Here is a 20,580-nt window from a genome sequence, read left to right as displayed (position 1 = left end):
TCTCAACCCTATAAACCAGATGCTATACTACCCTTATTTTACATATGAGAAAATTGAGCCACAGAGAGGTTAAGTAACTTGACCAAAGTCATACAGTCATTAAGTGGCAGAACTGAGATTCAGATCCAGCCATTCTTCTGATCCATGTTCATATCCATGCTGCTTTCCATAGGGGAAGCAAATCCAGATGAACAGTTGAGTAAATGATCCCAGAACTCAGGTCATTAACTCATTCATTCACTGAGCACCTACTCTCCCAGGCCTTGGCATCACAGAAGGGAATAAGACTAGATAGTCTTGTTCCTTCTCTTGGCTGGCTGGGGAGCCCTGGAGAGTCTAAAGGCCAGAACCCTGAGCTCTTATCCTCAAGCATCACTGATTGGAACAAAAACCTTGACCTTAAACAAGTCATAGCCCACCCCTCTTTCGTTCTTAGGGCCCTGATGTATAGACCAAGGTCTCTCCTAGTGCTAATGTTTTGATGCTCTTTGATGATATTTTCGTCTGTAAAGGGTGGCTCTGCATGGTTTCTTCAGGCCTGGCATAGTGTTTGCTGCCCAGGAGGTGGCAGATGAGGGTGGCAGGCATTTCAGGCAGTGAGTGGGGAAGAAGGTGATGCTGCTCCCTGCCAGAGCCCAAGGCAAACTCATGCCCCACCTTCTGATGGCCATTCTCTAAATTTTCCACCCTACCAAGGCTCTCCTTTATAGTATGTGAAACTCAGTGTCGCCGTGATGCAAATACCAGGGCACAGAGGACACATGCCAGGTAGTTTCCCCCAATTCCAAAGTTCTTTAGGGCTGGAGGTCCCAGTGGAGGTTGTTGGGCAACCATCACTCCCACAGGACTAGATCACTCTCAGAGACTGCAAAGGCCTGTCACGCAAAAAGGGGCTTAAACTTGTTCTACAGATTTCTGGAGAGCAGAGCCAGGGTTGATTGGGTATGTTGGGGAGGGGAGGTGGTTAGAGGAAGACAGGGAATTAACACAGAGCAAAGACAGCAGCCCAGAAGTGGTGAGTTGCCTGACCTGGAGGTGTTCAAACTGGTACTAGATAGTCTGCAAATCAGCCTTGTACTCAGGCTCAGAGACTGGACATCTGAGGCTGTTCTGCATTAGCTGGGATTCCATGACTGCCTTCAGGAAAGAGCTGGCACTGGAACCCAGGCCTGGAGACTGTGAGGCCATTCTCCCTGTCCCCGGCTCCCACTACAGGCTGCTCCTTCCACATCCTGCCTTCCCCTTCTCTGAGTTGGCACCACTTTCTTCCCCCCCCATCACCCACCCTTGGGACATGGAGAGGGGCTGACGCTGCAGCCCGGCTGGCCCTCCTGGCCCTGGGTTCTTCAACAGCTAACCTGCAACCTACAGGGAAACAAAATCCCATGTGAACACCAGCCACCATTTTGTCTTCTGTTGATGAACAATTCTCATCACTCTCACAGTGGCCACCTTGGTTAACTCCAAACATGGGAGAATTACTAGGAATGGAGAGCTGCTAGTTCTGTGTTCCAGCCGTGTGTGACACCAGGCACCGGGAAGCCCTGAGTACAGCACTGGGGTTCACAGGCTATCAAAGGGAGCTGGATCCAGATCCAGACAGGCTTCACACCATCCTTTGCTCCCATGCCACCCCTCTACCCCCACCCCTTCCCAGCATCCCTGCAGAGTAGAAATATGGGAGGGAAAAAACAAGACATTTTGCAAGTAACTATGTGGTGTGTGTGTAATGATCCAAACTCTAATTTGTGACATTAACTGCCTGATTTTTCCAAAATGCAGAAAGCAGTGACTAATAAAGTATACTTGAAGAACAAACAACTTGAAACAAGGAGATGACTTACTTAGTGGTTGTTGACACTGCAAAGTTCTGAGTAAGATGTCTTTGGACTCAGTTACGCAGCAGCCATCTGCCCTCTGTGGGGTAATGTCAGCCACCTTTCTAGCTGCTACTGACATTTGCTTGGTACACTAGCAGAGTCAAAGGATTTTAGACATGACCTCACCCAACTCTCTTATGTGGAGAAAAAGAAGTCCAGAGTCACAGGTGTGACTCATGGTCAGGGTGAGAAGCTGTGTCCCTAGACTCCTGGTTCTTCTGAGGCTTAAAGACACCAGAGTGAGCCAGCCCACCCAAATTAGAACAGAGGCAATCATTTTTCTCAAATTGCATGAAAAGTACCCAACAGATGGCTTTTCTCAGTTTTTTTAAACTTTATCTCATAAGCTTTCAACCATTTTGCTCAGCCCAGTAGATTCATTTTTAATATTTTATCTGGTAACTGGACTTGGCTGTTTTTTTCCTGCTGAAATAGTTTCTCAAAAGCCTGTATGAGTCATTCTGTTTCACAAAGCAGAGGCCTGCCTACTAAAGCATTGTCATATTTCTTAATGGAAATGCTCTTTCTTGTTCTGCTGGTAGAATTAAAGCACCAGCATTTCATGGTGTTTCTCAGAGAATACCTTGACTTCCAGGAGCTCTGCTGCCTGGTCTAGTTTGGAAATGGTGGTTCTAATGAAAGGACCTTGATAAGTTCTTCCTCATGGGCACTGTACGCATGAGTGTCGGTCAGGCTGGCAGGGGGCTCAGCTGCAAAGATACTCTGGGCAATACAGGAGGGGCTAGAAATCTCCAGGCCTCTATTGGTCTCAGATCTGTGTGTCCCTAGAGCTCAGTGGGGGATCCCAAAGCTCTGTGAGGGCAGGTATCCTTGCTCTCTGCAGCCTAGGGCCTGGTACACAGTAGGTACTTTATAAGTGCTCTGTGGTGTGCTTGGTGAGTGGTTGTCAGTCTCTATTGCCCGGCAGTGCTAAGCCAAAGCTACATGCATCAGACAGAAATGGGGATCTGGGTGGGAAAGTGGGAGCCAGAGCCTCTGACTCAGGAAATGCTGATGGGTTTACTGTTGGTGTGTCTTTGAGTCCCTCAAGTGCAAGGTAGTGATGAAGGCTGGTTGGGGGACCAGGAAGGCAAAGCATCCACAAAGCAAGCAGACAACTCAAACATGATCCCATCTGGCTGACAGGACTCTAAGATAGGAGAGCTTCTTCCTCCCTTTTGGGGATTTGGGGATCAGAAAACTGATGATATGATCATGTTTGAAGAGTTTGTATGTCTTATTGACTTCTCTGACTCTTACCTGGCTCATGTGACCAGTCTGGTTAACTGGCTCCAGGCAGATCTGTAAAGCCATGGGAAGGGAGCCCATGACATTGGAGCCAGACTGTCTGGGCCCTGATTCCAGCTCTGCCATCTCCCAGCTGAGTGTAACCATGGGGAAGGTACTTCATCTTTTTGCCTTTTCCCTGTTCTGTAAAATGAGGATAAGAGGGACCTCTACCTTGTGAGGTGGTTGTGAGGATTAGAGGATCCGATACTTGAAAAGAGCTTAGAAAAGAGCCAGGCATGTGTCCTGTGTGGTGGAAATGTTAGTCATTACTCTGTGTCTTACATCTGAAGGTATTTATTCACTTGCCCACATCCCAGGGCACCAACCACAGCCCCAGTGTTCATGATTTTCCTTCCATCCACACCAGGTCTTGACCAACAAGAGTCACCTCTGGGTTGAAGAAAATGTTTGGCGGATGGAAATATATCTCTCCCTGGGAGTCCTGGCCCTTGGCACACTGTCCCTACTGGCTGTCACCTCACTGCCATCCATTGCCAACTCACTCAACTGGAGGGAGTTCAGCTTCTTTCAGGTAAAGTAGGTCTGCCTCTGTTAGTGAGGCTCAGCCTGGCCTTGCCTCACGTCTCGTGAGCTGGTGCCTTCTCTTTGCAAACTGCCTTGGTTGTGATGATCTGGACAACAGGGCTGCTAGGTCAGATGCCAGAGGCTTCTGGCCCTGAGGGTCCATCCAGGTCTCCCCATAAAGGGGCTGCCTGGGAAAAGCCCATCCTTCTGACGTCTGTGGAGACCAGATATAAGTGTGTGAAAAAATTAGACAACAGAACACTGAAACCTGGATTAAATAGTATCGATTTCTACAATTTTTGAGCTTCTCGAACAAATTCTTATGATGTACTATCATTGGACATCTCACTGGTCTAGCTGGAAGTCAGTGAGCCAGTGAGCAAGCCTAGCTGGCCCCCCAGCACCCCCTCTCCATCTGGCCCTGTTGGTTCCTTTTACCTCTTGATTTGGGCAGGGCACAGGGGAGGTAAGCATAGGGATCACCAGTTGAAAGGGGATGAAACACAGCATTTCCCAAATGACACCACTGCTATGACAAATCCAGAGAAAAGGAGGTGTGTAGTCTGAGGAATTTGAGTAAAGGTTTGTTTCTCCCAAGAGAGACACAATGCACTTTGGCATGTCGAAGATTCTAATAATGTCTGCAACAACAAACCTTGTTAACCAGACTTATTTGAGCATTAACACTATCTGCACTCCACAGAATATGCTTTGAGAGATGCTGCTAGTGACAAAAGGTTCTTTATGCATTTATTCATTCAATAACTGATTACTGAGTACTTACTGCATGCCAGCCATAGTGCTAGGCCTGGGATGTGACAGGGAACAAGACAGACACAGCCATGTTTCAATTATAGGGACAACAGGGATGGACCTTTTTACATTTCATTGCCATCTGCTGTTGTTCACATGCAGAGTACAGGATCAGCCCCTCAGTGTTGGTAAATTAACTCATCCCCTCCCATGGATGGGACTAGTACTGGATTCTCCCCTACTATCATATCAGGACAGAGAATAGCTATCATATCCACCCCCACTGTCAGCAAAAATCTGTTGCAATCTTCTCTTTGCAGTGAGGACAGAGTATAGGATTCAAAGAGGGACAATGAAGGTGCAGGGCTCTTATGTAATCCAAATTAATTTCCCTTGATTAGGACCACTTATATACCTTAGAATAAAATAGAGCTGTGATGGTTGTTTTTTTTTTTTCTTTAAGTGTGTCTGTTTCTGATTCTTACTGGCTCTGCTTATCCTGGAAGGTCCCTGGATGAGTGATCAGGGCCAATACATGCCAGCATTAGAGGGGAAAAAAGAATTTTATATATTGTCACTAATCCTCATGTATTGCACACCCAAATCTAGGATTTTTCTGTTCCTGCCTGGAGTATCCCAGGGTGCATGGTTTATCCACAATTAAAACAGACTGTAGGTTGCTCATCTGACCAGAAAGTTGCTCCCTTAAGCAGCCACAGATTACAAGGCGGGCTCTGGCTGCCTGGGAAAGCCAGAGGATTTGTTTTGTTAGCCAACCTGACTGGGACCTCAGCAGCCACACTCTGCTTTAAATATTGAAGAGTTGAAAAGGCAAATATGAAAGTCCTCCTGTCACTGTAAGAGCAGGGGTTTGAGAGGCCGGGAGATGGGAAAAAGGCAGGGCTTTGCTTATGGAAATCAATTGCTGGCATTCTGTCCACAAAAGCAGCAAATGCTCTGCCTCTCCGAGGAGAGAGTAGCACAGACAGGAGGAGGAGCTGTGAGTACCCTGGAGCCCATCCTACAAGGATGCCAGGAGCCACTATGAGAGATTTTGAGTGAAAGAAAGATAAAAAGCATTTTGCTATTATTCTTAAGGTATGTGGTCACATTTCCATTATCTCTGACTAGCTACCAATCAGCCATTTCTGAGTTAGTAGAAGGCAGCAAGGAAAAGGCCAGAAGGCTCCAACCCTGGGCAAGAGAATGGTCCAGGTCACTGTGTACGAACTGTGATTGATACTCACTGGTGGTCATGAAATCAATTTAGCAGCTTACAGCCAGATTTTAAAACATGAAATAGAATATAATGGGAAAGAAAACATCCCAGTGCATATCATGTTGTAAGGATAAATTCTTTTAAGCTGTGTTGCTTGAGTAGTTACATATGCATGTGTGATATGCCTGGTTGTGTACTGGGCAGTAGTGTCAAGTGTGACTCTCACTCTGAGCTACTATAGAAAATAGTTTGAAGTCACAGAGCTCTCTTGACCTATGGACTCAGATGCCTGGGGGTGCCTTGAGATGGCTCTGGAGGCAGGTTTTACCAGCTTCTTGGGTGACTCATAGGTGTGCATGATGCAGTCAGTGTGTGGCAGCCTCGGCAGGGGACACAGGTTTGGAGCCAGCAGACCTGAGTTTCTGTCCAGGATGACCACTCTCCAGCCCTGCACCATACAGTTTTTTAGTCTCTCAAAGCATCTGTATCCTCATTTATGTCTGTGTCCACCTCCTGTGGTCATCAGTAGGATTTGAGTTAAAGACATATAAAGTGTATGAGTTGATGGTGTATAAAAGTCACATGGCAGGAAAGAGAAAAAAGAATTTTAAAAATGAGGATACTTTTGCCCTGGCCAGTGTGGCTCAGTGGAGTGAGTGCTGGCCTGTGAACCAAAAGGTTGCCACTTTGATTTCTACTCAGGGAACATGCCTGGGATGTGGGCTGGGTCCCCAGTTGGGGGTGTGCAAGAGGCAACTGATAGATGTACCTCTCAAACATCGATGTTTCTCTCCCTGTCTCCCTCCCTTCCCCTCTCTCTAAAAATAAATAAATAAAATCTTTTAAAAATAAAATTAAAAATGAGGATAGTTTAAGGGACCTTTGGGACAACCTCAAGTCTAACAACATCTGCATCGTAGGGAGTACCAGAAGGAGAAGAGAGAGGCCAAGGCATTGAGATCCTATTTGAAGAAGTAATCACTGAAAACTTCCCTAACCTGTTGAAGAAAAAAGATACACAAGTTGTGGAAACATAGATGAACCCAAAGAGGCCCACACCAAGACACATGATTATTAAAATACCTTATTATTAGATACCTTATTAAAATACCTTATTAATAACCTTATTATTAAGGTTAAAGACAAAGAGAGAATCTTAAAAGCAGCAAGAAAAAGACAGGTAACTACCAGAAGACATTCAGCTAATTTCTCAGGAGAAATTTTCAGGCTAGAAGGGATTAGCATGAAATATTCAAAATGATAAAAAGCAAGGAACTACAACCAAGACTGCTCTACCCAGGAAAGCTATTATTTAAAATTTAGGGAGAAATAAAGAACTTCCTAGACAAGAAAAAGCTAAAGGAGCCCTGGCTGATGTGGCTCAGTGGATTGAGTGACAGCCTGTGAACCGAAAAGTTCACATATAGGGCACTGGTTGGATTTCCAGTCAGGGCATATGCCTGGGTTGCAGGTCAGGTCCCCAGTTAGGGGTGTGCAAGGGACAACTGATTGATGTATCTCTCACACATCCATGTTTCTCTCCCTCTCTTTCTCCCCTTTTCTCCTTTTCTTCCCCTCCCTCTAAAAATAAATAATTAGAATCTTTAAAAAAAAAAAGCTATAGGCATTCATCATCTCTAAAACAGTATTACAAAAAATGTTAAAGGGACTTCTTCAAAAAGAAGGGAAAAAGAAACATAAATATGAGGAGTAAAATGGCAACAACTATTTACCTATCAATAATCACATTCAATACAAATAAATCAAATGCTCCACTCAAAAGACACAGGGTAGTTGAATGGATAAGAAAATAAGACCCATATATATAAGAGACCCACTTTAGATTGAAAGACATACAAGACTGAAATTAAAGGGATGGAAAAATATATTTCATGCAGGAAAAAAACCCTGGAGTACTAATGCTTATACCAGACAAAATAGACTTTAAAACAAAGGCTATGATTGGAGATAAAAAAGGACATTACATAATGATAAAAGGATCATTCCAAGAGGATATAACCATTTATACACCCAATATAGGGGCACCTATGTAAAGCAACTATTGATGGACATAAAGGGAGAGGTTGACAATAATATACTCATAGTAGGGGACTTTCACGCCATTGACATCAATGGATACATCTTCCAGACAGAAAATCAACAAGGAGACACCGGCCTTAAGTGACACACTAGATCAGATAGATGTAATTGATATCTTCAGATCATTTCACCCCAAAGCAGCAGAATGTATTCTTTTCAAGTGTATATGGAACATTTTCTAGGACAGACCACATGTTATGATGTAAAACATGTATAAATAAATTTAAGAAGATTGAAATCATATCAAGCATCTTCTCTGACCATGAAACTAGAAATCAATTGCAAGAATAAAACTGAAAAACATACAAAGACATGGAGGCTAAATAGCATGTTACTAAACAGTGTGTTAACAATGAGATCAAGGAAGAAAGCTTAAGATTTCTTGAAACAAATGAAAATGAGAACACAACAATCCCAAATCCATGGGACACAGTGAAGATAGTCCTAAAAAGGAAATTCATAGCAATACTGGCCCATCTCAAGAAACAACAAAAATCTTAAAAAAACAGTCTGACTTTACACTTAAAGAAATTTGAAAAAGAACAACAAAAAAGCCCAAAGTAACTAGAAGGAAGGAAATAATAAAGATCAGAACAGAAATAAATAAAATAGAATATTAAAAAATGCAAATGATCAATGAAACCAAGGGCTGGTTCTTTGAAAAGATAAACCTTTAACCAGACTCATAAAGAAAAAAAAGAGAGGACCCAAATAAATAAAATCAGAAAGAAAAGAGGAAAATGACAAATGACACCACAGAAACATTAAGGATTGCCCTGGCTGGTATGGCTCAATGGATTGAGCACTAGCCTGCGACTGAATGGTCACCAGTTCAATTCCCAGTCAGGGCACATGCCTGGATTGCAGGCCAGGTCCCCAGTTGGCATGTGAGAGGCAACCAATCAATGTTTCTCCCTCTCATTCTCCCTCCTTTCCTATCTCTCTAAAGTGAATAATGAAATAAAAAAAGAAATACAAAGGATTATATGAAACAACTACAAACAATTATATGCCAACAAATTGGACAATCGGGAAGATATGGATAAATTCCTGAAAAAAATACAATCTTTTAAGACCTAAGCAAGAAGAAACAGAAAATCTGAACAGACTGATTACAACCAACAAAATCAAATCAGTAATCCAAAAACTTTCAACAGGCAAATGTCCTGGACTGGATGGCTTCACTGGTGAATTTTACCAAACATTAAAAGAAGAATTAACACCTGCCCTTCTCAAACTATTCCCAAAAATTCAAAGGGAGGTAAGACTCGCAAGCTCACTCAACAGGACCAGCATTACCCTGATTCCAAAACAAGACAAAGGCATTACATTTTGAAAAAGGAAAATTAGCCCTGACTGGTATGGCTCAGTAGTTGAGCACCAGCCTGTGAACCAAAAGGTCACCAGTTCAAGTCCTGGTCAGGGTACATGCCTGGGTTACAGACCAGATCTCTGCTTGGGTGCATGTGAGAGGCAATATCTCTCATGCATTGATGTTTCTCTCCCTCTCTTTCTCCCTCCCACCCCATCTTAAAAAGATTTTATTTTTAAGAAAGAGGGAAAGAAAGATAGTTATCAGCCAGTATGCCTGATTAACATAGATGCAAAAATCCTCAACAAAACATTAGTAAATTGAATTCAGCTACAAAGATTGTACATCATGATCAAATGGAATTTAATCCTGAGATGCAAGGTTGTTTCAGTATTTGCAAATCAATTAATGTGATATATCACATAAACAAAATGAAGGATAAAAATCATATGATTATATCAACAGATACAGAAAAAGCATTTGACAAAATTCAGTATGAGTTTATGGTAAAAACTCTCAGCAAAGTGGGAATAGATGGTACACACCTCAACATAATAAAAGCCATATATGCCAGCCAGAGCAGTAATTTTTTTTCTGATATATATTCTCAGGCAAGGAAAACAAAAGAAATATTTAAAAATGGTACTACATCAAACTAAAACATTTTTGCACAGCAAGGACACCATCAACAAAATGAAAAGACAACTCGTGAAGAGGAGAAGGTATTCACCAATGATACATCTGATAAGGGGTTAATATCCACAATTTATAAAGTACTCCTGTATCAACACCTAAAAAAACCCACTGCAATGTAAAAGTCGGCCGAGGACCTCAATAGACACTTCTCCAAAGAGGACATACAGATGGCCAATAAACATACGAAAAGATGTTCAGTGTCACTAATCATCAGAGAAATGAAAATTAAAACCACAGTAAGGGACCTGGCATGGTAGCCCAGTTGGTTAGAGCATCTTCCCATTATGCAAGGTTGCAGGCTTGATCTCCAGTCAGGGCACATAGAAGAATTAACCAATGAGTGCTTAAATAAGTAGAACAACAAATCTCTCTCTCTCTCTCTCTCTCTCTCTCTCTCTCTCTCTCTCTCTCAAATCAATAAATTTAAAAATTGAAAAAGAAAACACAGTGAGATATTACCTTATACCTGTTAGAATGGCTATCATCAATAAATCAACAAACAATAAATGTCAGCAAGGAGGATTAGAAAAGGGAACCCTCATGCCCTGTTGGTGGGAATGCAGACTGGTGAAGCCACTCAGGAAAACAGTATGGAGGTTCCTTAAAAAATTAGAAATGGAATTATGTTGCTACCCAGCAGTTCTGCTTCTGGGCATTTAATCAAAGGAACCCAAAATAGTAATTTGGAAAGATATATTCACCCCTGTGTTCATTGCAGCACTATTTACAATAGTCAATATATGGAAGTGCAACTCAAGTGACTATCATGGATAAAAAAAGTAGTGGTACGTATATACAGTGGAATATTAGGGGGCCTTAAAAAAGAATGAAATCTTACCATTTGCAACAACATGGATGGACCTAGAGTGTATAATGCTAAGTGAAATAAATCAGAGAAAGAAAAATACCATAAGATTTCACCTAAATGTGGAATCTAAAGAACAAAATAAATGAGCAAACAGAAGAGAATCAGACTTATAGATGCAGAAAACAAACTGATGGTAGCCAGAGGGGAGTGGGTTGGGAGACTGGGTGAAAACAGTGAAGAGATTGAGAAGTAAAAATCGGTAGTTACAAAATAGTCACTGGATATAAAGTGCAGCACAGGAAATGTAGCCAATAATAGTGTAATAACTGTATATGGGGCTAGGCAGGTGCTTGGAAAATCAGTGGGATCAGTTTGTAAATTATATAATTGTCTAACCACTAACCTACACCTGAAACTAACAAAATAATATTGAATGTCAACTGTAATTGAAAAGTAAAATTTTAAAAAAGGAGAGAAAAAATTGTTAGATTATAAAATACTCAGGTAAGTGCAGCTCATCTTGTCAGAGAAATTGGAGTTCAGTTCTTAGCACCTCAGATAGAGGAACTTCATGTGGCTTCACCCACTCCAGCCGCTGACCAGAAATAATGACAGAAACTAGCTCCAACCCAACTCTGGGAGCACTTGTCCAGTGCCCCTAGATGCCACAGTAACTGAGGACCAGTAGGAACCACCCACCATCTGGCTGCTGCTTTTTTGCTAACAGGCTTATGTATAATAAAAATGGCTCTAATACACTTTAGGTCCATCCATACTATCATAAATGAAAAGATTTCATTCTTTTTATGACAGGGTAATATTCCATAGAATATATATACCACAACTTTTTTATCCATTTGTCTATTGATGGGCACTTGGGTTTCTTCCATAGCTTGGCTATTGTAAATAACACTGTAATGAACATAGGGGTAAATATATTCTTTCAAATTAGTGTTTTGAGTTTCTTCAGATAAATACCCAGAACTGGAATTGCTGGGTCATAAGGCAGTTCCATTTTTAATTTGTTAAGGAAATGCCATACTGTTTTCCACAGTGGTTTCATCAGTCTGCGTGCCACCAACAGTGCACAAAGTTTCCTTTTTCTCCACATCCTCACATGAAATAAGTTAGAGAGACAAATACCGTATGATTTCACTTATATATGGAATCTAAAGAGCAAAACCAACCAACAATGTTGAAACAGACGCATAGACATAGAGAGTGGACTGGTGGTTGCCAGAGGGTAGGGGAGTTGGGGAACTGGGTAAGAGTGGTGAAAGGATTAAGAAGTACAAATTGGTAGTTACAAAATAATCTCTGAGATGTAAAGTACAGCATAGGGAATATAGTTAATGATACTGTAATAGCTATGTGTAGTGCCAGGTGGGTACTGGAAATATTGAGAGACCAATACATGATTATCTAACCACAATGCTGTATATGTGAAACTAATACATAATAATATTGAAAATAAACTATAATTAAAAAAGAAAAATAAACAAAAAATATAATATAATATGTAAGATAATTTTTTTAATGATCCTGGCTTATGCAGTGTGGGTATTAAGTGCCCCATGAGAATGCTTCTTTCTTTTGGCCTCCTCTTGGCTGTTCTGGGATTTTTGGTTTGCAGGCTGGCACTCAACCCACCGAGCCACACCAGCCAGAACTTGTTCTGGGACTTTTAAATTGTTCCTAAGGAAACAGTTTAGTAAAACAAACTTGCTGGAATCATACAGGTTTTCACTGGGATTGGAAGGTCACAAGTCCCTTCATTACTGACCTGCCTTTGAGTATTAGTACTCTCTGTGAACCCTGCCCCTGGATGGGGCTTCCTGCCATCTGTCACTATGGGATTTGAGGCAGCAAAAGGATGAGGATATATGAACCAGAGCAGCAGTTCTATACTCCCTGTGTATGTCCCACATGCCCAGCACAACCCACTTTCCACTTAGGTGCTGGGGACAGTGGCTCCCGGGCATGTCACTGGGGGAGATGCTAAGGCCTCACTAAGGCCACCAGGGCTAGGATCCCAGACCTGGATGGGTTCTCATTGGTGCAGCATCTGGGAAGCACCATGATGCAGAGTGTGGGCACATCAAGGCCCTTAGTGGGTCTTCGTCAAAGGAGCAGATAGGTCCGGCTTCATCCCAACTAATGGCCTGGGCAGAGGAGCTATGAGAACTTAATCTGCAGCTAAAAGGGGTGCATGATGAGAATCTCCTAAATCAGTGGTTTTTTGTCCTGGCTACACATTGACATAATCACCAAACTTCTTTCTAGATGCCTGAGCCTTGGGCATTAATATGGTTTCCCAACTTCCTCAGGTGGTTTTAATGTATAGCCAGATTTGAAAACCACAGTCTCAAAATAAAATAAACTCTCATGGATAAAAGGCACTTCCCAACCATCTCAGCAAACCCCGTAAATCCACATGAGTAGGCAGAACAAGGGTTTGGGGCTGGGCGGCTGGCTGGGGACTGTCAGAATGGTCATCAGGATTGTTTGAGACTAATTTCTGATGTTTGATGCTGGGACCTTCTTATTCCCCCCCCCCCATTTTATTTTATTGGGGTAAAATACACATAACATAAAAGTTATCACCTTAACCATTTCTATATAACCATATAGTCAGAGGCATTAAGTACAATCATAATGTTGTACTACCATCACCACCATCCACCTCCAGAACCCTTTTTATCTTGGAAAACTAAAACTCTGTATCTGTTAAATAAAAATGTCCCATTCTCTGGCACACCCACACCCTGACAACCACTATTCTACTTCTGTCTCTGATTTTGATTACTCAGGTGCCTCATAGAAATGGAGTCATATAGTGTCTGTCTTTTTGTGACTGGCTTACCTCACATGTGTCAGAATTTCTTTTCTCTTTAAGGCTTAATAATATTCACATATATAATATATATTATACTTCAATATATATTAGAATATTATTCATCTGTCAATAGGCACTTCTATATTTTAGCTACTGTGAATAATGCTGCTATGAAAGTGGGTGTACACATCTCTCTGAAGACCCTGTTTCAATCTTTTGGATATATATCCAGAAGTGAAATTGCTGGATCACATGGTAATTCTATTTTTATTATTTGAGGAACTGCCATACTGTTTCCCACAGTGGCTGCACCATTTTACATTCCCTCCAACAGTGCACTTGTTTCCAATTTCTCCACATCCTCACCATCACTTGTAATTTTCTGTTGTTTTTTATAGTAGCCATCCTAATGGGTATCTCATTGTGGTTTTGATTTGCCTGTCCCTAATGATTAGTGATGTTGAACATCTCTTCATGTGCTATTGGCCATTCATATATCTTCTAGAGAAATTCCTATTCAATTCCTTTGCCTGTTTTTGAATTGTGTTGTTTTGTTTTGTTTCTTGTTGAGTTTAAGAGATATCTACATATTCTGGATGTTAATCACTCGACAGATATATGATTTGCAAATATCTCCTCAGAGCTTGGAAACCCAGTTTTCTTCCATATCAATAGATGAGAACTTAGAAAAGGTTGGTGTTGTTCACAGCTTGCTAGGAGATTTGGAATTCTGATAGATTCATTTGGAATTGAGAAGGATTTGGTTACATGTGGCTCATAGTCAAAGAGTTCTCAATTTGGGGACTGACCATTTTAACATAACACATGACAGAACTGAGTAGTGGCACAGAACCAACCATGGCTTTTCCTGACTGGCTGTGTTAAGCCAGGAGTTTGTTAAGGATAAAAGCATCTTTGATGTGCTCACAAAGCCAAGAATGGCCAGAGGTGACTAGGAAGGGCAGAGATTGGGGATCTTTGGTAGCTAGTATTTTATTTGGAGTAAAAAATGTTGTACTTGGGAATCTTTCTACGAACTTGTAACAAATAGCCATTAGAAAATGTTTATTATTATATTATTAAAAGCATTATAAGCAATTTTTCCAAAACATGTTCCTCCATTTACTGAGGTTCACTGTCCTGGTGTTTGTGCTGGAGCAGGTACCAGCAAAGCTCCCCCACACTAGGGAAGAGGGAGAATGAGGCACAGTAGCAAAATCAAACCCACTTAAACGTCTGTTCTGAGGGAGCACAAACAAGACAGTGTCTCTTAGCTGAGCCCCTGACTCAGTGCTAACAGGCTGAACTGAAAGGAAGTCCAAGGGGCCAATTGCAGCTTCTCTGTGGAAAACTCAAAACTGACCTATAAAGAGGACCCTGAGGTGCCATCATGCTACCACATTTCAATGAAACCTTTGCACTGTGTCCTTGGAGAAAATGTATTTGTGTTCACTGCTTGATGGATGACTGCTATTTTCATTCATTATGTAACAAATACAGGTCTCTCCTGCCCCATATCTCTCCATGGCTCCTCCTTGGTGCTTACAGAATCAATCAGACTTGCCCATGCCTCTCCTCCCTGCCCCCCTAAAGCCCCAACCCTTGGTACGCTCTCCTCTCCATCTGCCTACCTTCTCTGGGATCTGGAGAGTGCTGGTCTACACAGCACTGCTCCTACATCTCCAACTTCAGTGTTTGGAATCACTTCTCACTGAGGCTTAGTGACTCTCTCAGGTTCACAGCACCAGTCAAGACCAGTACCAGTGGTAGAATCTGGAGTGTATCATTTGTAGTTCAGGAGAAACCTTTGTATGTGGCAGTATACTGGCTTTTTAAATATATATATTTAAAAATACATACATAGCCTTGGCTGGCGTAGCTCAGTGGATTGAGTGCAGGCTGCAAACCAAAGTGTCACAGGTTCGATTCCCCATCAGGGTACATGCCTGGGTTGCAGGCCATGACCCCCAATAACCGCACATTGATGTTTCTCTCTCTCTCTCTCTCTTTTTCCCTCCTTTCCCTCTCTAAAAATAAATAAATAAAATATTTAAAAATATATTTCTTTTAAAAATACATACATATATATGTATAAATATATAAATATTTATATTCACACATTATGTTTATATTTATATATTTATACATTAAATTATATCATTATATAAATGTTATATATTTATATATGTGCATATATATGTGCCAAGACAACCCAATTTATTACAGATGCATACACAATTTGTTGCTTGTTTTGTTTCTAAATATATATATATTTATATATGCACATATATAAATATGTCTTGACATTAAACCATATAGTGGACCAAAGTGTTCCACACATACTAATAGGGAGCATTTGGCACAGTGACAAGCATGGAGACTGAAGTTTAGTGCAGCTCCAGGTCAGTCAGTGTTAATAGTCTGCCTGCTGTATTTGCAGTAACCATTTTCCTCTGGACTGTTCAAGCAAAAAATGTAACTAACCCCTTCATCTCCTTTTGCTCTTATTTGGAAATTTTAGTTTTTGTGTTTAAGTGGCATGGATTAATAGAGTTGGGGTTTTATTTTTAAGAAAAATTTACAAGCTAACTTCCACTTAATCCATATCCATTATTTTATTGAAATAATTAAGAAAAGATTCTTCTTGGGAATATGCTGTCATTTAAAGAGATTTCCCTTCATTTAAACTAAATTACTGTTTTATTTTGATCTGCCTATTTCTGTATATTTGTCTTGTTAGTGCTTGCATCCTATTTGGTGTACCGAGCAAATAAACCTTTCATTTAAAAAAGGAAAAGAAAAAGAATCCTGACATATAAAAGGTTTCCGAGGCTGGAATTACAGAGCAGCATTTCCCAGCTATTCTCACATGTGGTTCCCACAGACACTCATGTGTAGGCACTTGACCAGGAGCCAATCTCAGCTGGAAGTGACCAGTGTGTGGCTTAAGGAATGGGGCACTCTGTTGTAGCCTGGCCTGGACTCTTGGTTAGGATTTGCAAAGGTCTGGATTTCCCTGTGGTCATTAAGCTCCTTTCCAGCAGGAGAGTTAAGTTCCGCCTGGTATTCATGACTCAGTGCGTGGGCAGGAAGAGAGGGACCAGCACCCACAAAGAGCTTCTGTGTGGTATCCTAGGCTTTATGCACAGTGTCAGGTCACCCGATCTAGGCCCCAGTGAGCTACTACTGATGCCAAGTCCAAGTGCCAAGTACATTTTTTAGTTTTCATTTACCTGTAAATCAACTTAAAATCAATTCCCTTTGTTATCTGGGCTTAGGCCAAGCATTATCTATGAAATGAAGACTCCAGTGTGCTGGTAGGTACTTGTTTACTCTAATATACACTAAAACATACACAAAATGGCTAAAATACTTTTAAACTTCTTTGAACATCTAAAGTCCTCTGGCAAAATGAGAGAGGGTTTGTGGGGGCCAGGTGAAAGAGGTGAAGGGATTAGGAAGTACAAATTGGTGGCTACAGAATGGTCATGGGGATGTACAGTATAGGTAATGTGGTCAATACTATTGTAATAATTATGTATAGTGTCAGGTGGGTATTGGATTTATCTGGGTGATCACTTAGTGGGTTGTATAGTGTCTAGTCACTGGGTTGTACACCTGAAACCAATATAATATTGTATGTCAGCTGTAATTAAAAAATAAACAATTATTTAAAGTCAAATAAAATAAAATGAGGTCCACTCTCAGTGTCCAAAGGTATGAGTAACAGTAATTTTATTGAATCCCCATGAATCAATCAATCTTTACATACCTTAAGGGTAGAAACATTATTCCTGTTTTTCTGTTGTGAAAACCGAGGCTCAGGGAGTTTAGGTAGTGATAAGATCACGCAGAGTGTGAGTGATAGGGCAGGGATTTGAACCCTGAGCCCTGACTGCTAAAGTCACACTCCTTCCTTCCCCTCTGCGGGCAAGCTGTGACCCAATGGTGGAATCACTGTGTCTGTCATCCTTTGGCCCTCACTCCAGCCTTCTTTCTTCTGCAGTCCACTCTAGGTTTTGTGGCCCTGGTGCTGAGCACCCTGCACACGCTCACCTATGGCTGGACCCGTGCTTTTGAGGAGAGCCGCTACAAGTTCTACTTGCCTCCCACCTTCACACTCACACTTCTGGTGCCCTGCGTTGTCATCCTGGCCAAGATCCTGTTCTTCCTGCCCTGCTTACGCCACAGACTCTCCAAGATCCGGAGGGGCTGGGAGAAGGACAGTGCTGTCAAGTTCACACTGCCAATAGACCATGCCTTGACCCAGAAGACAAGCCACGTGTGAGGAGCTTGCACCTGGCTTTGGAAACCAGATGCAGGCAAGACAGTGCCCTGAGCCTGTCAGGACCTTTTTTCCCTGACTGAGCAGTAAGGTGTAATTGTGCACAAATTGGTGGTTTGAGGTCTGAATTCCTGGGATGCTTATGTATTCAGTAATATTCAGAATGACACGCATGTGCGTGTAATATATAGGTTCATATATATTTCATATATATATATAGAGAGAGAGAGAGAGATATACACACATATATTAGGATTTGCAATTATACTCAGCTAAACTGTTGAGTCCCTAAGATTTCAACTTGTAGATTTAAAAGCAAGTGCCAGATGTTAGGAGAACAGCAGCTCACATTCTTGTGGCACTTGTAGAGACATACACACACTTTTTGCACAGAGAAGGCAATGAGGGGCTTGTCCCTTGGTGTTGATCCATTTGTGCATCCCACTCCTCTTTTGCTACTTTCCCAAGGCTTTTGTAGAGCTGGGGCTCGAAGGTGGCAGGCAGACAGGAGCTCAGCCTAGAGCCTGACTCCATCTGGCACCAAGCTGAAGAGTTGCTAGTGAGAAGGGTATGCAGCTCCTTTGGGTGCAACCACTGTTGGGTGGAGCGGGGGTGGGTGGAGAGGGAATCTGTGCCCTGGTGTCTGCGCCCTGGTGTCTGTGCCCTGGCAATCAACTGAAGGCCTTTCCTTTGCCAGGTAGGAGCGTAAGGAGGAAGGTGGGGCTGAAGCTGCTTCCCCTAATCCTCCTTAAGCTGGGAGTTTTTTTCCTTAAGTCAGAAATCACCACTGTGGCTGCAAATTGGTCTTCCTGTGGAAGTGTGAAGTCACCTCCTTCCCGGAGCCACTAATGAACCCCATCTTGATAACAAGTGTAATTTCTTTGCTTCCTTTAAGTTGGTGATGACCGTTCTTTTGACCACTGTGCCTTCTCACTTTTATATCGGTAGTGTGAATGTGTCCGGGAAGGCCTGGAGCAGGCCCTCTAACAGTCAGTGCCAGGGAAGGGAATGCAAGGCAGAGCACTCAGAGTCACAGGGAGCCTTTCCTGAGCCCGCCCAGGGGGCTGAAGGACTGGCTGTCTTCATTAAATGAGTCCTGTGGAAAAACACTGGGATCTCTTCAAATTTCTTCCGCTGCTACAGGGCAGAGAGCCTGCCTTCCAAGCACCCAGAAAACCACACTGGTCGAAGTTCCTCTTAAAGAAGGGTTACATTTCAAAATAGCCGGGAGTGTCTTTTCCACCAAAGCTACAAGCTTGAAATTCTGCTGCCCCAAAGCCTAAGAGGCTGGACCACAGCCAGGGCCATAAGACATGTGCTCCTGAATCATATACCATCCTCACTGATTCATACCAAAACTGGTTTTACTTCCCCTGTGAACAAGCATTCTCCACTGAGCCCCACTCCCCAGCCCCCAGCTCCTGGCAGAACAAGGGCATCTGTCATTTCCTCAGAAAAAGCACCTTGAACACAAAGAGGGTAAAATGCTGATGAGACATCAGTGAGTTGCACAGTGAACTCTACTCTGAGTGGGAGACTGTGGGTCACGTTCATATTTCTTAGATCTCCTGGGCCAGAGGGCATGTTAGGGTGAACAAAGAGTCCAGCAGGCAAAGGCTGAGCAGATTTGTGCTAGAGTGAGAGGATGCCCCTGCCTTCCAGGGGAGGCATCATAAGTTCATGTCTGTGGAGTGCAACAGAGTCCTGCAGTAAAAAGAAAGAAAAAAAAAGCCAAGTGCAAGAATATCTCATTAAACCAGTGACTGATGGAAGTGCCGCAAAGCCATTGCTTTCTGCAGATATTTTCCATCTGCTGCTCCAACACTGAGTGGCAGGTGCTTGTCTCCTAAATTGGCCCTGATGGAGTGGGCTTAGAGAGGCTCTCCGCAAAGGGGCAGGTGAGGCAGAGGTTTCAGCCCTTGCTTGGCAAAATGAAGGCTCAGTAGTTTCCTGCTGACAGGTAACTGGGAGAATATGGCCAGCTGGAACCCACCTAGGATCACCAACCCCAGTCATTATTGGCTGCCTTCCTTCTCCGAGCCTCCCTGGGCCTTGGGATTATTCCTTATACCAAAGATGCTGACAGAGCAAAGTCCAGTAGGCACCTTCCCCTTCACAACCACATCCTGCTGCAGGTGCTCCTCAGAAGGGAAAGGATGCCAAGGTGGGTGGCAGTAAGGAACAGACAACAAAGGACCTGCCTACCTGCCAACTGGATAACCAGCACATAAAGGTATGGAGGGCTATGGACTTGGCCTTTACTTGTGTCTGCAGCTGTTCTTCCCTTCCTCACCAAGCAGTTGGCAACAGCATCCCCAAGAGAGCCAATCACTCCCTTAGAGCCTGGGAAATTCTATGTGCCTCTGGGTATAAAAGTGCCTAAACCAACATGCTCTGGGAATCCTAAATGCCACGTCAGAGGTTGATGTTTAAAATGTATGCCATTAAAAGAATCTAATTTTTACCTTGTAGAGCTTGTCTAAGAAGCAGCAAAAATAAATATCTACCCTTCTGTGAGTGTCAGGCTTTTATTTCTGTCCTGTCAATCGTCTGCCCGCCCACTCATTTGTTCATTGGCTTGATGAGCTTTGTGACTGGAGCTTGCTCAGCGTTAGGCAGTGTGCAAGGTGAGCACAGAATGATCTGGGCCAGAGCTCCCCTCTGAGAAAGGGCAGAGCAGACATGCAGATCTACAACCACAGGCCAGTAAGGAAACCTGCAAGATCCAGGTGACAAAGTGCAGGGGGATGTGAAAGGAGTGCCCAACGCCTGCAGAGGGGCTGGGAAGGCTTCCTGGAGGGAGCAGTGTCTGTGCTGTGTCTGAGGACTGCAGCCTGGAATGTAGATTAGAGGAGCAGTGCTTCTAGAAATATAAT

At 42.7% G+C, this 20,580-nt stretch overlaps 1 protein-coding gene across 2 annotated transcripts in view; it reads left to right on the top strand.

The window, feature by feature from the left end:
* Nucleotides 1–20,221, top strand: part of STEAP3 (STEAP3 metalloreductase) — a 53,575-nt gene extending 33,354 nt beyond the window's left edge. For both annotated transcript variants that reach the window (XM_045826275.1, XM_045826274.1), the window contains exons 4-5: nucleotides 3,538–3,702; nucleotides 17,426–20,221. In XM_045826275.1, the coding sequence (XP_045682231.1) occupies nucleotides 3,538–3,702; nucleotides 17,426–17,707 (447 nt within the window). In that variant the 3' untranslated portion in view covers nucleotides 17,708–20,221. The remainder of the gene's footprint in view (nucleotides 1–3,537; nucleotides 3,703–17,425) is intronic.
* Nucleotides 20,222–20,580: the final 359 nt, after the last annotated feature.

This window comes from Phyllostomus hastatus, unplaced genomic scaffold, assembly GCF_019186645.2.
Source record: "Phyllostomus hastatus isolate PE091 unplaced genomic scaffold, TTU_PhHast_1.1 phas_scaffold_60, whole genome shotgun sequence".
NCBI lineage: Eukaryota > Metazoa > Chordata > Mammalia > Chiroptera > Phyllostomidae > Phyllostomus > Phyllostomus hastatus.
The sequence above is the reverse complement of the archived record's forward strand: the minus strand, read 5'-3'. Positions and strand labels throughout refer to the sequence as shown.